The sequence below is a fragment of the Eucalyptus grandis genome, chromosome 3 (assembly GCF_016545825.1).
Source record: "Eucalyptus grandis isolate ANBG69807.140 chromosome 3, ASM1654582v1, whole genome shotgun sequence".
Lineage (NCBI taxonomy): Eukaryota > Viridiplantae > Streptophyta > Magnoliopsida > Myrtales > Myrtaceae > Eucalyptus > Eucalyptus grandis.
This window is the reverse complement of record NC_052614.1, coordinates 68,584,911-68,600,951: the sequence shown is the minus strand read 5'-3', so window position 1 is coordinate 68,600,951 and position 16,041 is coordinate 68,584,911. Positions and strand designations below refer to the sequence as shown.

Here is a 16,041-nt window from a genome sequence, read left to right as displayed (position 1 = left end):
TCTGTGTCACATTTATCCTAAATTAATTTTCCTGTCACAAAAAATCCCAAGCTAGTAAATTGATACTACATACACTGCAAAAATCCCAAGTTCACCACAATTTGAGGTAAATAGAGCATGAGTGTATCATTTTTGGGTAAATGTGATACGAATGTACTAGTCTAGGATTTTTTGTGGCTCAAATATTAATTTAGGGAAAATATGACACAAATATAACAGTTTGACATTTTTTGTTATAAGAAAATCAGTTTAGCTAATTGTGGCACGGATATTATTAGCCCTTAATACTAACCACTTCTAAGTGTACTTGTCAGAAGTTGTTATATTCAATGTAAGCAACATAGTTATTATCTGGGCTTCTTCACTGAAAGAAGAATAATAAAATGCCTTTAGATGAAATTTTAATTATTTTACCAATTCTACGTTGCAATTTTGAGTAATGGGGCTAGCAGTAATTAACAGATATATGTGTGATTTAGGTACACTATACCAGCTTGGTTCCCCTTGTCAACACGTGTAAACAATCTTATGTTTAGATCACGTGTAAGGATTTTAGCTCGTATTCACTTTGAAGACAAGATTAGCAGATTTTTTTGCCGGAGTTCACTTTAGGTAAGTTACTATATGATCGATCTATTTCTAAAAGTGAGAAGTAATGCAAAATTGCAAATAAACAACCAATTGGGGAAGTCCTAAGGCATGAAAGGCTGCACTTAGTAAACCATCATCACTTTTTATCTTGATTTTTGTAATGCAACGTATGATTAATCGCTCGTGAACACATGTTATTTGTAGTCATGGAGTCGGGAAGGGGAAAACAGGGGCTGTCACCCCGCTTTGGCCCCTTGCTGCTCTAAACTTTCCTCTTCAGTTCCCAACAAAAAGAAAATGTAATGCCCACATTCAAATCTATAGGATAATGGAAAATTTGGATAAACGGAGTTTTGTGGCTGGGAATCACGTCGTCCCAAAACTCAATTCTCTTCCATTTCCTTTCGTTCTCCTTACAAACCATCAACTTTTACACTAGTTAAATAAAAAATCTCAATTACCTATTTAAGATTGATGTTCCTAAAAATGTATTTTACAAGTGAGATTTATGTTAGAGTAAAGACGCCATGTTTCTTCATCTTCGATATTAAAAGACACTATATTATGAAGCCGCAATGGTGCGACTCAGGGGAGTTTGACCACCAACTTCCAGGCTTTTTCAAGATTTTGGTCGTTGCTGCTCTAATTTCGTCAAGCTTGCAACCATTAGCACTTCAGCTTCCAGGCTTCACTGAGCTTCCTGGCCATGAGCCGTAGCTGCTCGAGTTTTGTCCTAAAGAGAAAGGTGAATATTATAAGACGAATGTTATAAATTGATAAAAAATTAGTATTAGCAAATGGACCCAAAAAAAAAAAAAAAAAAAAGTTACCAGTGATTCACCGAAGTTGTAAAGGAGAAAAAAAAAAAACCATTCCAAATATTGTTTCTCAAGAAAAATAAGATAAATAACTAAGATTTGATGATATTAAATTTCAGTATAGATGTTGTTTTGCCAAGAAATATCACATAAATTGGTATTTGTGTGGACTCATTGAAGAAACAATAAGACAACTGCGTTCAATTTGATAATGCCGATCCCCACAATACCGATCAGCATTCAATATATCTCATATTTCACTTAAAGTATCAATGAATTAAAAATCAGTTAACTATCACAATTTAGAATAATATAAAAAAATATAGGCTTTAACACGTGCAATACACAGATTTCTTTTTAGTGTTACGAAAATCTTTTTGCACAACTTCCACTTCCCTCCAACATCGACATTGCCCAAGTCCATACGCATGTTTAATACTAATGGAGGGCACTTTAATTTTCTGCCGGGGACCTCTTCAAGTCATGGACGCGACACATCTTATACTCCCACGCGGTCATTAAATCTTGTTGTGACCCAGAAATTTTCCAAGTATGCAAACCATTCTTCAAGTTAGCTGAGAATTGAGGACATGGAAATGATAGAGAAGAAGGCGCCTGATACAACCACTTCGACATAAAACCAATCAAGTTCTTTCTGGAAATCGAATGTTCAATAATAACAGTGGATGCAAGAGCGCATGTGGAAATCTATGTAGTTTATTGTGTGGGGGCGCAGATCACTTGCGCTCAATGGATGTGATATGTTATATTGTGTGGGTCCTATATTGAATCATTTGTTTCATTAGTTGGAAGGCATTGATTTTTTATGTTATGGATCCATGTGCAAAAGTTATTGGAAATCTAATCCACAAATAGGAATAAGAAAGTCTAAAACTTATTGCAAAAGTGCAATTGAGTCTTTAAATTTTTCAAAAAACTACAATCAAGTCTTAAATTTGTTACATTGGTGTAATCAAATCCCTCAGTTCAGTCCATCTCATTTCACTAACGAAAAATGCCGACTTAACTTTTTTTCTATTATTTCCCTAAGAAAACGTGATGTCCATCAAGCGCCACATCAAGGGAAAAAAATTGAAATTTTAAAAAGAAAAAGCGATAACAAGATTTTAAAAAATAAAAATAAAAATAGGATGAAGGAAAAAAGTGTTCAAACAAATAAAAAAGCTAATATATATAGGCTTCAACTCGTGCGATTCAAGGAAATTTTGTTAGTGTTAAAAGAATCTTTTTAAACAACTTCCACTTCCCTCCAACATCGACATTGCCCCAGTCAGCACGCACATGTTCGGAACTAATAGAGGACACTTAATTTTCTGCTGGGGACCTCTTCAAGTCAATGACGCAACACATCTTTTACTCCCGCGCGGTCATTAAATCTTGTCATGACCCAGAAGTTTTCCAAGTATGCAAACCATTCTTCAAGTTAGTTGAGTATTGAAGACATGGAAATGATGGAGAGGAAGGCGGGACCACAACTGATTCCACCACTTTGACATAAAACCAATCGAGTTCTTCATGGAAATTGAATGTTCAATAATAATGGTGGACGCAAGAGTGTATGTGGAAATCTATGTAGTTTATTGCGTGGGGTGCAGATCACTAGCGCTCAATGGATGTGATCTATTATATTGTGTGGGTCCTATATTGAATCATTTGTTTCATCAATTGGAAGGCATTGATTTTTTATGTTATAAATCCACATGCAAAACTTATTAGAAATCTAATCCACAAGGAATAAGTGCACTAAGAGTCTTAAACTTATTGCAAAAGTGTAATTGAGTCTTTAAACTTTTTTAAAAAAATGCAATCAAGTCTTAAATTTGTTGTATTGGTGTAATCAAATCCCTCACTTCAGTCCATCTCATTTCAATAACAAAAAATGCTGACTTAACTTTTTTCTATTATTTCCCTAAGAAAACGTGATGTCCATCAATCGCCACATCGGAAAAAAAAAATTGAATTTTTAAAAAGAAAAAGAGATAACAAGATTCTTTAAAAAAAATTAAAATAGGATAAAGGAAAAAAGTAAAAGCATTAAAACAAATAAAAAAGCTAAAAAAAATATATAGGCTTCAACTCGTGCAATTCACGGAAACTTTGTTAGTGTTATAAGAATCTTTTTAAACAACTTCCTCTACCCTCCAACATCAACACTGCCCCATTCCATCCGCACATGTTCAGTACTAATGGAGGACACCTAATTTTCTGCTAGAGACCTCCTCAAGTCAAAGACGCGACACGTCTTTTACTCCCACGCGATCATTAAATCTTGTTATGACCCAGAAATTTTCCAAGTATGCAAACCATTCTTCAAGTTAGTTGAGAATTGAAGACATGGAAATGATAGAGAGGAAGGCAGGCACCACAGCTGATTCAACCACTTTGACATAAAACCAATCGAGTTCTTCATGGAAATTGAATGTTCAATAGTAACGGTGGATGAAAGAGCGTATGTGGAAATCTTTGTAGTTTATTGCGTAGGGCACGGTTCACTTGTGCTCAATGGATGTGATATGTTATATTGTATGGGTCCTATATTGAATCATTTGTTTCGTAAGTTGGAAGGCATTTATTTTTTATGTTATGGATCCATGTGCAAAAGTTATTAGAAATCTAATCCACAAATAGAAATAAGTGCACTAAGAGTCTTAAACTTGTTGCAAAAGTGCAATTGATTCTTTAAACTTTTCAAAAAAAAAAAAATGCAATCAGATCTTAAATTTGTTGCATTGGTGTAATCAAATCCCTTACTTCAGTCCATCTCATTTCACTAATGAAAAATGCCGACTGAACTTTCTTTCTATTGTTTCCCTAAGAAAATGTGATGTCCATCAAGCGCTACATCAAGAAAAAAATTGAAATTTTAAAAAGAAAAAGGGATAACAATATTTTGAAAAAAAAAATAAAAATAGGATAAAGGAAAAAGTACAAGCATTAAAACAAATAAAAAAGCTAAAAAAAAAAAAGGCTTCAACTCGTGTTATTCACGGAAATTTTGCCAGTGTTATAAGAATCTTTTTAAACAACTTCCACTCCCCTCTAACATCGACACTGCCCCAGTCCACACGCACATGTCAGTACTAACGGAGGACACTTAATTTTCTGCTAGGGACCTCTTCAAGTCAAAGATGGGACGCATCTTTTACTCCCGCGCGGTCAATAAATCTTGTCATGACCCAGAAATTTTCCAAGTATGCAAACCATTCTTCAAGTTAGTTAAGAATTGAAGACATGGAAATGATGGAGAGGAAGGCGGGCACCACAGCTGATTCAACCACTTTGACATAAAACCAATCGAGTTCTTAATGGAAATTGAATGTTTTGTAATAATGATGGATGCAAGAGTGTATGTGGAAATCCATTTAGTTTATTGCGTGGTCTACAGATCACTTGCACTCAATGGATGTGATATGTTACATTATGTTCACTTGTTTTATTAGTTGAAAGGCATTGATTTTACATGTTCCGAATCCAAGTGAAAAGTAATTGGAAATCTAATCCATAAATAGGAGTAAGTGAACTAAGAGTTTTAAATTTGTTGCAAAAGTGCAATAGAATCCTACAATTTCAAAAAATGCAATCAAATCTTAAAATTTGTTAAATTTGTGTAGTCAAATCCCTTAGTTAACTCTATCTCGCTTCACTAGCGAAAAATGCCGATGTGATTTTTTCTATTATTTAAAAAAGAAAAAGAAAAATAGGATATAGGAAAAAGTGCAAGCATTAAAACAAATAAAAAAGCTAGAAACTTTTGTGGAAAAAAAAAAAAAAAAAAAGAGAGGAAAAACCTTGTCTCACGAGTTTCTTCAAGCTTGCCCATGACCACCAACTTCCAGGCTTCTCAAGATTTAGGCCATTGCTGCTCTAAGTTCGTCAGCTTGCATCCATTGCCACTTCAGCTTCCAGGCTTCTTTAAGCTCATAGGCTCAAAGCCCACAATTCGAGCTCGCGCCCATGGCTGCTCAAGATTGGTCTAGCTTCTGCCGTGGGCCGTAGCTGTGCTCAAATTCCGTTAAGCTCAGCCATGAGCACTCTAGCTTCCAAAATTCTTCAAGCTCGCAGTCACAGCCAATCCAGTTTCGTCGAGCTTAACCATGGCTGGGAAAGCTTCATCCAGCTCGATTATTGAAATAATTTTTTAAGCTAAACTGAAGATGAAGAACTTAATATTAATTCTACGTTGGTTTGATTTTTTTAGCAAAACGTAATTCATGTATTTCCTCCAATTTTCAGGAAAAAAATACATGATACTATTACTATGCCATTCTAATTCTCCGCCTTTCAATGCTTTCACTGCTTCTCGTGTTTGATTGAAGCACGCTCGATTATTACAAGAGTCGTAAGTTCTTTTTTTTTTTTGCTTTTTGAATTATCAAAATCAAGAAGTTGGGTAAAGTGTTGGGACTTTTTGATTGGCTGTGGAATTACCTCCTCCTCTGTCTTCTTGTCGTTGTCGTTCTTCTTTTTGTCAATTCAAAACGAATTAAATTCAACCATCATTTAAATTATTTATGCAATTGTATTCTATTATTAATTTTCATTCTTTAAATTTCCGTATTAGGGAATGTAACAGTGATCTTATCACGTCCAATCTTTAAGAGAGTTTCTTTCTATTTATTTTATCCAATCATCTCATGTGAATATGAAAAATAACTGATGAGAAAGAGTTTGGCAATGATATGCAAAATAAAAACGAAAGCTTTCTGAATATTGATTGTCTTAAATAGTTGTTGATGTTCAATTTTTATTTGTATTTTCTTCACAATCAATTCATAAATTTGCTCGACAATGTGAAAAAGATGTAGGTTTTCTAGAAAATTCTCTCTTCGAGAAAGCTAAAAATTTAAAAGGAAAAATTTGGTGCTTTTTAAATATGCTTCGTAATACCCACTTAGAATTCTTAAGAAAACATATACGTGATATTCTTAATTTTTGCAACTTCTTCCAGCATAGAAATAGAAAAAATAAAGAAAAAGGAGGAAAGTAAATAACTTTAGGTCCAACACTTTAAACTTTAGTGAGATGATTAAGGGCAATTTTATCTCTTTTTATCAAATGGGATGGATTTAGGCACATGGAAAGTTGAGAGGACATGATACCTCCATAATAACTTTTAGAGTTAATACCCTGAAAAAACCCCAAATTGATACACATGTAACAAATTTACCCCAAACTAATATTTTGACCACCAAAAACTCTAAACTGATACATTTTGACAAATTTACCACAAACTGAAACACTTTTGATAAATTTATCATTTGTTAGTTTTTATTAAATTTTACAACTAAGTTTGATGATACATAACAGTTGACTAATATACTAGTTTGGGATTTTATTTTTCTGGCATATCTCCAGTGAACCAAACTATACATATCTCAAATATGATATGCATCATTTTCTTATGCAGTAAAATTTTAGGTACAGAAAAATCTATAAACACAAAATTAGTATATATTAACTCCCCTAGGCACAACCTTCACGCTTCCATAACCTAATCCACAAACTCTTGTCCTTTGTAGCGTTGCTCACTCACGTCTTCACTGTGCCCATGCGCATACGCGAAGTCATAGCCCACCAACCGACAACGAGCATGCTCGCCCGACTTGGCCCGAGGAGTCGCCCATTCTTCAAGGGTACCGATTTAAGGAGAAAGATCGCCAAAAATTGGAGCTCGGGTTGAAGTCAAGTCAAGTCGGCTGGGTATAAATTGCCTAAATTCTATTTACACAAAAATGGGTTAATATTGATTAATTTGGATCAGATCCGTTTTTCACCCAACCAAAACTCGACCCACCTATTCGGAGGGATCCACTCGTAAGGACGAAATTCGTGGGATTGGCAATTGCATTAAACCAGTAGTGACTTCGGGGACGGATAGAAACTCTCTTCTTCTAGATTTGTTCTGTCACCAACATTTCAAAATTTACCTTGTAAAAGCGAGTCTCACTAGTCAAGATAGTAGCTTTGATTTATAAATTCGTTTCCAATTTACGGATTCACTAAGGTTTAGGAAAGTAACAAAATTTGTTCGTCCCCACCAATTTTTTTTTTTTTTTTTCATTTCAAATACTACTGCTTAAACCCAAATTTCATTCTGAAAATCACACTTAGAACAAAATTTTACAAGAGAAAGATAGAGAGAGGGATGGAAACATAATAATGATCGCACTCTACATTTCATTTGTAATTTAGGTACGTGACAAAAAATGCACGACATTTGGGCCGCAATCCATAGTATTGCGTTGGCAATTGGAAAATCCAAATCATTAACCAATAGGTCATATTCCGGGAGAAAGAGAAAAAAAAAAAGAAGAAAGAAAATACCTTGGAGAGACCATTAAATTGAAATGGAGGTGAAAGTGGATTGTATTCTTCCGTCACTTGGGGCGCCGACGGAGGAGCTGCCGACGCAATGGTTCAAAAGTTCAAAGTTAAAAATGTGCGCGTACTTTGGTTGCCTCCTGACAACGCGCTCGTTAATCTCTCTCTCTCTCTCTCTCTCTCTCTCTCTCTCTCTCTCTCACTCTCACTTGCTCTCCCTCTCCCTCTCCCTCTCCGGAGCTGAACCTCGACATCGCAAACCGGATGCGTTGAGACCATGATGCACCTCGCCTGCACCGACATGCCTGTCGAGAAGATCGGCCCCGCCCTCAGCATCATCGAGTCCAACGGGATCCAGGACGTCCCGTCCCTCTCCCTCTCCCTCTCATGCCCGCGCTCTCGCTCGCTGCATCGCTCGGACATCTTCAGGCATAGCGTCAGTGGACTCTCCTTCTACTTTGGATTTGTGGAGGTAATGAACCCTCTCTATCACTTGCTTGCTTCCATGGCTATGCGCGCACAAACGAGCTTAACTCTCTCTCTCTCTCTCTCTCTCTATTGTTCGTACGTCTTCAATCTTCAGGGATTGCGGCGTAGTTCGAGAAATCTCATCGGAGAATTCTGCTTCTGCTTTGGATTCGTGGAGGTACCGATCCCTCTCTATCGCTTGCTCGCTTCCATGTCGATGCATGCACAAACGAGTTTAACTCTCTCACTCTTGATTGCTCGTACGTCTTCAGTCTTCAGGCATAGCGCATCAAATGCTAGGTTCCTATTCTCACACATCTGTAGATTCATTTCCATCTCCGCCCAACGTCGTTCTACTGTCATTTTCAGATTAGATTGTGCAAACCTAAGTTCGGATGTTCGGTCATCGAGGATATTGTAAAAAGATTTAAGGATCCGTACATTATATAATCGTAAACAGTCTGCAGCTGAACTCAGACTTTAGTTTGAAGTTTGTAGCGATCAACTTTCAATTAAATTTAGGAGCTGGCTTGCAGTTTGAGTAATTGTATGGTGTGTGCATCGTCCGGACAGGGGCAAAATGACTAGGAAGAGGGACAGGTTCTGGGAGCATGCTGAGCAGCTGGGCAATCACTTCCGCTGCAAATTCTGCAATTTCGATTTCGCCAGTGGGATCTTGAAGATTAAGTCACACCTAGCCGGCATCTCGGCTGGCGACCTTCCTCCTTGTACCGTTGTTCCTCAGCCTATTCGTGTCGAGGCTTCTGCAGCAATTACTGCTCAAAAGGGTAAAACTAAGAGTCCATCTCACCCTACAGCTTCGACGCCACTCGCAGAAATTCAGAAAGTCGACGCGTCGGAAACGTCCACCACGGATAAAGGACAGGATTGCCTAGATGAGTTGCTTCCAAAACATGTACCGGAGAGTAGCAATCGAGCTGAAATCCTCGGAGAACGGTAAGGTCGCCCAGAAATGCTCTGTATTGCTTGTGAGTTACGGGTTCACTCACAGCAATCATTCGTGGGATTTTGTTTTCTTTTTGCAATTTGCTTTTGACTGGTCGGTCTATCCATATCTTGGCATGACAGCATGGTTTAGATGCCGTACCCGGCTTAATACCTACCTAAGTTAATGTTTTCTTTGATCTGGTATGTGTGGTCAAGTTTCCCTGCCTTTATTTCAGCTTGTTTCTTGATTTGAGATGATTAAGATAACATAACAGATTGAATTTCATATCAATTTTTGATGAATCTTGCTTAGCTGTCTTCCTAGTGCACTAGTTTTGGTTCGGGAGATGATAAGATGGCGGTGGTTATCAAAATGGCCCTCTCAAATTTCTCTAAAAACGAGCTTTTGTCTTTTACAGTGTCACAGAGCCCAACTTACCAGCTCTGAAGGATAAATCTTTTGGACTTCGCTTCATCACCAACATGCTCTCACATTTGTTTACTGATGAAAAGGTTAAGGGAGTTCGAGTTGGTTTGCTTAATTTGGAAACTGGACACGTTGTGCAGAGTGGACCAGGCTGCTAAGTTGAATGTTGTCATACTTGGCGGTGAACCTGAGGAAGTTGATCCGAAATGGGATCAACTGGAAAGCCACATAATATCAAGAGGGTCTGAAGAGGGAAAGGCAATTTTGTCTAGCGATGTGGTTGTGAACCTAGAAGGAGAGACAGCCACATTAGGCGATTTTATTTTCACGCCGGATTCTAGCAGGATGAGAAGTGGGAAATACAGGCTTGGAGTTAAGGTCGCCTGTCGATGTTATGCTGCGACGCATATTGAGGGGGCCATATCCGAGGCTATCTTTGTTGAAGATAGCCGTGGAGAATGTGAGTAGTTAAAACAACTGCTATTTGTCTAGCCTTTGTTTAAAACACGTCACCTAAACTTCTACAGACAACGAGTATCCATAGTTGTGTAGGATAAAAGCATCATTGGTTATAGGCTAGCACTTTTGTAGACTTAAAGATAATGTGAGAAATCAAATAGTCATTCTTATGCTACAGCCTTGTCTGCAAGCAATTTAACTTTACTTGTTACTTATGATGCAGTACTTGTGGTGATGTTTCTGCTTCTCATGTTTTATGTAGTTGTCAAAAAACATTTCCTACTTCTACCAAGTGACTACGTGCGGAGAATAGTTGGAGTGGGGATGGGTGGATAGGCGCACAAACTATTAACGGGAGCTGGGATCATCACAGTACGAGATTTTTTCCACCTCCTTTGCTTGGATGCAGCAAGACTAAGAAATGTAATGTCCCACCTTATAGACTATGATGTTTAGCTACTGTCCTGATAGGGCCTTAACATTGAATCTTTGTTTTTCCACATTTAGTTCTTGATAATTTATTTCAATTTCAAATCATGGGTGGTGGAATCTCCGATGCCATGTGGAAACATACTTGGGAGTATACCACGTCATAGGTCTCCGATGACAAGGACTATGTTTACTATCTCGATCAAGGCAAAAAAAATTGGCATTCTTTTCAATTGGAATTTTGAGCCAAAGGACTCATCCACAATGGACTCATTCAATTGATGGAATCACTTTCCGGAGGTGAAAAGGTCAGGCTCGAGTATTGCCACAATCTGCCACATTCATGATTATTGAGTATACTTAAATGCAAAGAAACTTGAGCTTTCGAGGTATAATGTGACAATCAGACATACGAACAAAACGCACATTGATATGAAATGACATAATTCTTGATATGACAGCTCATTTCATGTGTGAACCATATTAGGGAGAAAAATTTAGTGTTCTTATCATTAGGCAGACTTCTTAGGCTCTTCGTTTCTACATGGATATGTCACCGCAATAATAGGGTATGACTTTCAGAGAGAACTTTCTCTTTGAATCTAATATTCAGGTCTACCTCAAATCTTTGTCCAAGATCGCTTGCGAGAATCCTAACCAAATCTCAGAATATCATCCCACTCCATTGCCCCTTGACCTCGATGCATTTCCTTAGCACTCTTGTAAGTTGGCCACAACTTGTTTCCCATGGTGGGGGAATAGTGAGAACTACCAACGAGGTATAGTTTCTCATAGCATGAGCTTCATGCCAATGACAGCTGTTCTATACTAGGGACTTCTCTTTTTCCAATTCAAGTTGATACTCTTCTACCACCAAATGAATGGTACCTGGAGTGCAGCCACTTAGCATTTTCTTGATTATTGAGCATACTTAAATGCAAAGAAACTTGAGCTTTCGAGGTATAATATGACGATCAGACATACGAACAAAATGCACATTGATATGAAATGACATAATTCTTGATATGACAGCTCATTTCATGTGTGAACCATATTAGGGAGAAAAATTTAGTGATCTTATCATTAGACAGACTTCCGAGGCTCTTCGTTTCTACATGGATATGTCATTGCAATGATAGGGTATGACTTTCATAGAGAACTTTCTCTTTGAATCCAATCTGCAGGTCTACCTCAAATCCTTGTCCAAGATCGCCTGCGAGAATCCTGACCAAATCTCAGAATATCATCCCACTCCATTGCCCCTTGACCTCGATGCATTTCCTTAGCACTCTTGTAAGTTGGCCACAACTTGTTTCCCATGGTGGGGGAATAGTGAGAACGGCCAACGAGGTATAGTTTCTCATAGCATGAGCTTCATGCCAATGACAGCTGTTCTATATTAAGGACTTCTCTTTTTCCAATTCAAGTTGATACTCTTCTACCACCAAATGAACGGTACCTAGAGTGCAGCCACTTAGCGTTTTCTTGATTGGTTTCGTTAAATGCGTAGATCACTTAGAGACTTAAGAGACTATCGGACATTAGAAAGTTGCAGGTTCTAGTAGGACCTAAGAATCATATCACTGCTGTCAAGCAAGGATAGCGAATCCACTCGGACAGTATTCCTCTTTGTAGTTCCAAATGAGTCCTGAGATGGCATAATACCTTGTTCATGAATGCTACTCACTCTGCTCTTCCAAGGTCATCTACCCTAAATCAGTTGGTTCTATTAGGGTGGGAACTCGTGATGTCCATCCATTGGGGGCTCACGCTTACAATTTACTCTAAATGATACTATCCATCCCATCGAGCAAAATCACTCTCGCGCGAAATCTGTTTTGTCGCTCATAGGGGGTCAAATTCATTGGAATCGAAAGGCGATAAGTGATGCATTGCACGCCCTTCCAATTGTTAATGGGCTTCTAGATGAAAGTTTGATGAATTTGTCGAGCATTATTTGAGTTGTCTCTTGCACTATTACTTTGCAACTCCGCCAATGGAGATAATGTAAAAGGGAATGGCGAGATCTTCTTCCTAATGCAATCTTCATAATGGTTCAGTGCAACGTAAAAAGGAATTGGGAGACGCTCTTCCAATGTATGATAGTCTCTAAGTGATCTATGCATATAATGAAACCAATCAAGGAAACGTTGAGGGTCTGCACTCTCCAGTTACTGTTCTTTTGGTGGTAGAAGAGTATCAACTTGAATTGGAAAAAGAGAAGTCGCTAATGCAAAACAGTTGTCATCGGCATGAAGCTCATGCTATAAGAAACTATACCTCTTCTCACTATTCCCTCCACCATGGGAAACAAGCTATGGCCAGTTTACAAGAGTGCTAAGGAAATGTATCGAGGTCAAGGGGCAATGGATCGGGATGATATTCTGAGATTTGGTCAGGATTCTTGTAGGCGATCTTGGATTGGGATTTGAGGTAAACTTGCAAAATGGATTCAAAGAAAAAGTTCTCTCTGAAAGTCATACCCTATCATTGCAGTGACATATCCATGTAGAAACGAAGAGCTTAGGAAGTCTGTCTAATGATAAGATCACTAAATTTTTCTCCCTAATATGGTTCACACATGAAATGAGCTGCCATATTAAAGATTATGTCATTTCACATCAATGTGCAGTTTGTTCGTTTGTCTGATCGTCACATTATACCTCGAAAGCTCAAGTTTCTTTGCATTTAAGTATGCTCAATAATTATGAATGTGGCGGACTGTGGCAATACTCAAGCCTGACCTTTTCACCTCCGGAAAGTGACTCCATCCTTTGGACGAGTCCATAACAGATGAGTCTTTTGGGCTCAAAATTCCAATGGAAAAGAATGTCAATGTTTCGGCCTTGATCGAGATGGTAAACATAGTCCTCGTCATTAAAGACGTGTGACGTGGCATGCTTCGAAGTATGTTTCCACATGGCATCGGAGATTCCAACACCCACGATCTGAAATTGAAATAAATCATCAAGAACTAAATATAGAAAAACAAAGATTCAATGTTAAGGCCCTATCGGGACAGTAGCAAAACATAATAGTCTAAGAGGCGGGACTTTACATTTCTTAGTCTTGTTTCATCCAAGGAGAGAAGGTGGAAAAAATCTCGTACTATGATGATCCCAGCTCTCGTCAATAGTTTGTGCACTTGTCCACCCATCGCCACTCCGACTAATCTCCACACATGGTCACTTCGTAGAAGTGGAAAATGTTTTTTGACATCTATATAAAGCATGAGAAGCAGAAACATCACAACAAGTTCTGCATCATAAGTCTCCTATGAAGTTAAATTGCTTGTAGACAAGGTTGTCGCATAAGAATGACTAATTGATTTTGTTGCATTATCTTTAAATCTACAAAAGTACTAGCCTTTAACCAACAATGCTTTTACCCTACACAATTCTGGATACTCGCTATCTGTAGAAGTTTTAGATGATGTGTTTTAAACAAAGGCTAGACGAATAGCAGTTACTTTGACTACTCATATTCTCCACAGCTATCTTCAATAATGAAAGCGTCGGATACGGCCCCGTGGATATGTGTCGCAGCATAGTATCGACAAGCGACCTTAATTCCGAGTCTGTATTTCCCACTCCTCGTCTTGCTCGAATCCTGCGTGAAAGTGAAATCACCTAATGTGGTTGTCTCTCCTTCTAGGTTCACAACCAGATCACCAGACAAAATTGTCTTTCTCTCTTCAGACCCTCTTGATATTATGTGGCTTTCCAATTGATCCCATTTTGGATCAACTTCCTCAGATTCACCACCAAGTACAACAAAACTCAACTTAGAAGCTGATCCTGGTCCGCTCCGCATAATGTGTCCAGTTTCTAAATTTAGCAAAGCAACTCAAACCTTGATCTCCCTGAAACTTTGCGTTAATGAATAAGTGTGAGGGCATGCTGGTCATGAAACAAAGTCCAAAAGATTTATCCTTCAGAGCTGGTAGGTTGGGTTCTGTGAAACTGTAAAAGACAATAGCTCGTTCTTAGAGAAATTTGAGAGGGCCATTTGATAGCCGCCGCCATCTTATCAATATGCTACTTGAATCACTAGAATGGCAAAGACAAACTTTACTTTTATCATCTACTTGATCTAGCTCATAATTTTGAAAGATTGGTATAGGAAGTAAACATCCACATTTTGAATGTGGACATGATTGCCTAGATGAGTTGCTTGCAAAACATGTCGTGTGCAACAATATTTCAATAGACCGTGGGTAGGATTCTTCCATGCTTGCCACAAAGCCTATCGCCAAATTGAGTATGGAAGTCGGGCAGTATGTAGATGCTGTCAAGAGATCATGTGCTTCAATGGGGTGCATGGTAATTTTAGATAGTTGGGTTGATGTTCACGGTAGATCCTTCTTGAACATCATTTTTCACTCTCTAAAGGGTGCAATCCTAGTGAATACCATTGAACTTCCGAAGGATGAGTTGACAGAAAGGTCTGTTGTGGATCAATTGCAATCTACAATGGATGAAATAGGACTTCACAAAGTTGTACAGTTCATCAGTAATGATCTGCGTAACCATGAGCCCCTCCAGAAGACGCTTTTCCAAAGGCATCCAGGTACCTACATGACATTTTGTGCTGCTCAAGGCATTCAGTTGCTTTTCGCATATATCTTTCAACAGGTCAAATGGTTTGGAAGGACGATGTGCGATGTTAAATTGGCGAATGATTATCTGCACGAGTATGCCGAATCTTTGTCCCTGTCCGTGAAATTTGGAGGCAAAAGGGAATTGGGAGATGTTCTTCCTAATGGTTTAGCCGCAAACTTTAGAATGGTTCAGTGTATTCACAATGCAAAATCAGAGATACAACGTTTGGTTGCATCTACTGAATGGAGAGAGTCAGGACATCTTGAGGAAGAAACAGCGAGCAAAGTCGTGTTTATTGTTGAAAGCCCCCAATTTTGGAGCCAATGCCAGGAGGTGTTGCAAGTTTTGGAACCACTATTTGGAGTTTATTGTTTGTCTCATAATACTAATTCAGCAACTCCATACTTGTATGAATTGATGGAGAGAGTGAGAGAATCTCTAGAGGGTCTTTCTGACAGTGATGATGGCAAATATGAGTGCATACGGAAGCTTTACTATGGCATGCGTGCTAAACTAATCCATCCAGTGCATGTGGCTGCAGCTTCTCTAAATTCGTCCTACTTTTTAAGTGACAATTTTCAGGAGAATGAACAAATAAAAGACGGAATTGATTATGTGCTACAAAATATGGTTGCTGACGAAGATCAGGAAGCTTTCATGGAGTAGGTGCTACAGTATATAAAAAGAGGGCCAAACTTGTTCACATCTGCAGCAAAAACAACGTCTAGAGCATCTCATCCCTATAAGGACTCTTGTTTGCTTAGATTTCTTCACTATCTTTAAGTTAAGATGATCTACTCCTAATGTAGCCAGAAGGTGATCGTCTCATCATTGTATTCAGAATCTGTGTATTTCCTCATTTAGTTGCAACTTTTAAATTCAAAATAGCACATTCGAATTCTGGAATTATGGAATATCTACCCCTCACGAAGCATGTGGTCTGGAAAAGAAATCCTTC

At 38.2% G+C, this 16,041-nt stretch overlaps 1 protein-coding gene across 1 annotated transcript; it reads left to right on the top strand.

Moving 5' to 3' along the window:
- The first annotated feature begins 14,744 nt into the window (after positions 1–14,744).
- Positions 14,745–15,749, top strand: LOC120292083. Its single transcript, XM_039309961.1, has one exon. It carries the CDS (start codon positions 14,745–14,747, stop codon positions 15,747–15,749), a length of 1,005 nt encoding a protein of 334 aa, XP_039165895.1.
- The last annotated feature ends 292 nt before the right edge of the window (positions 15,750–16,041 follow it).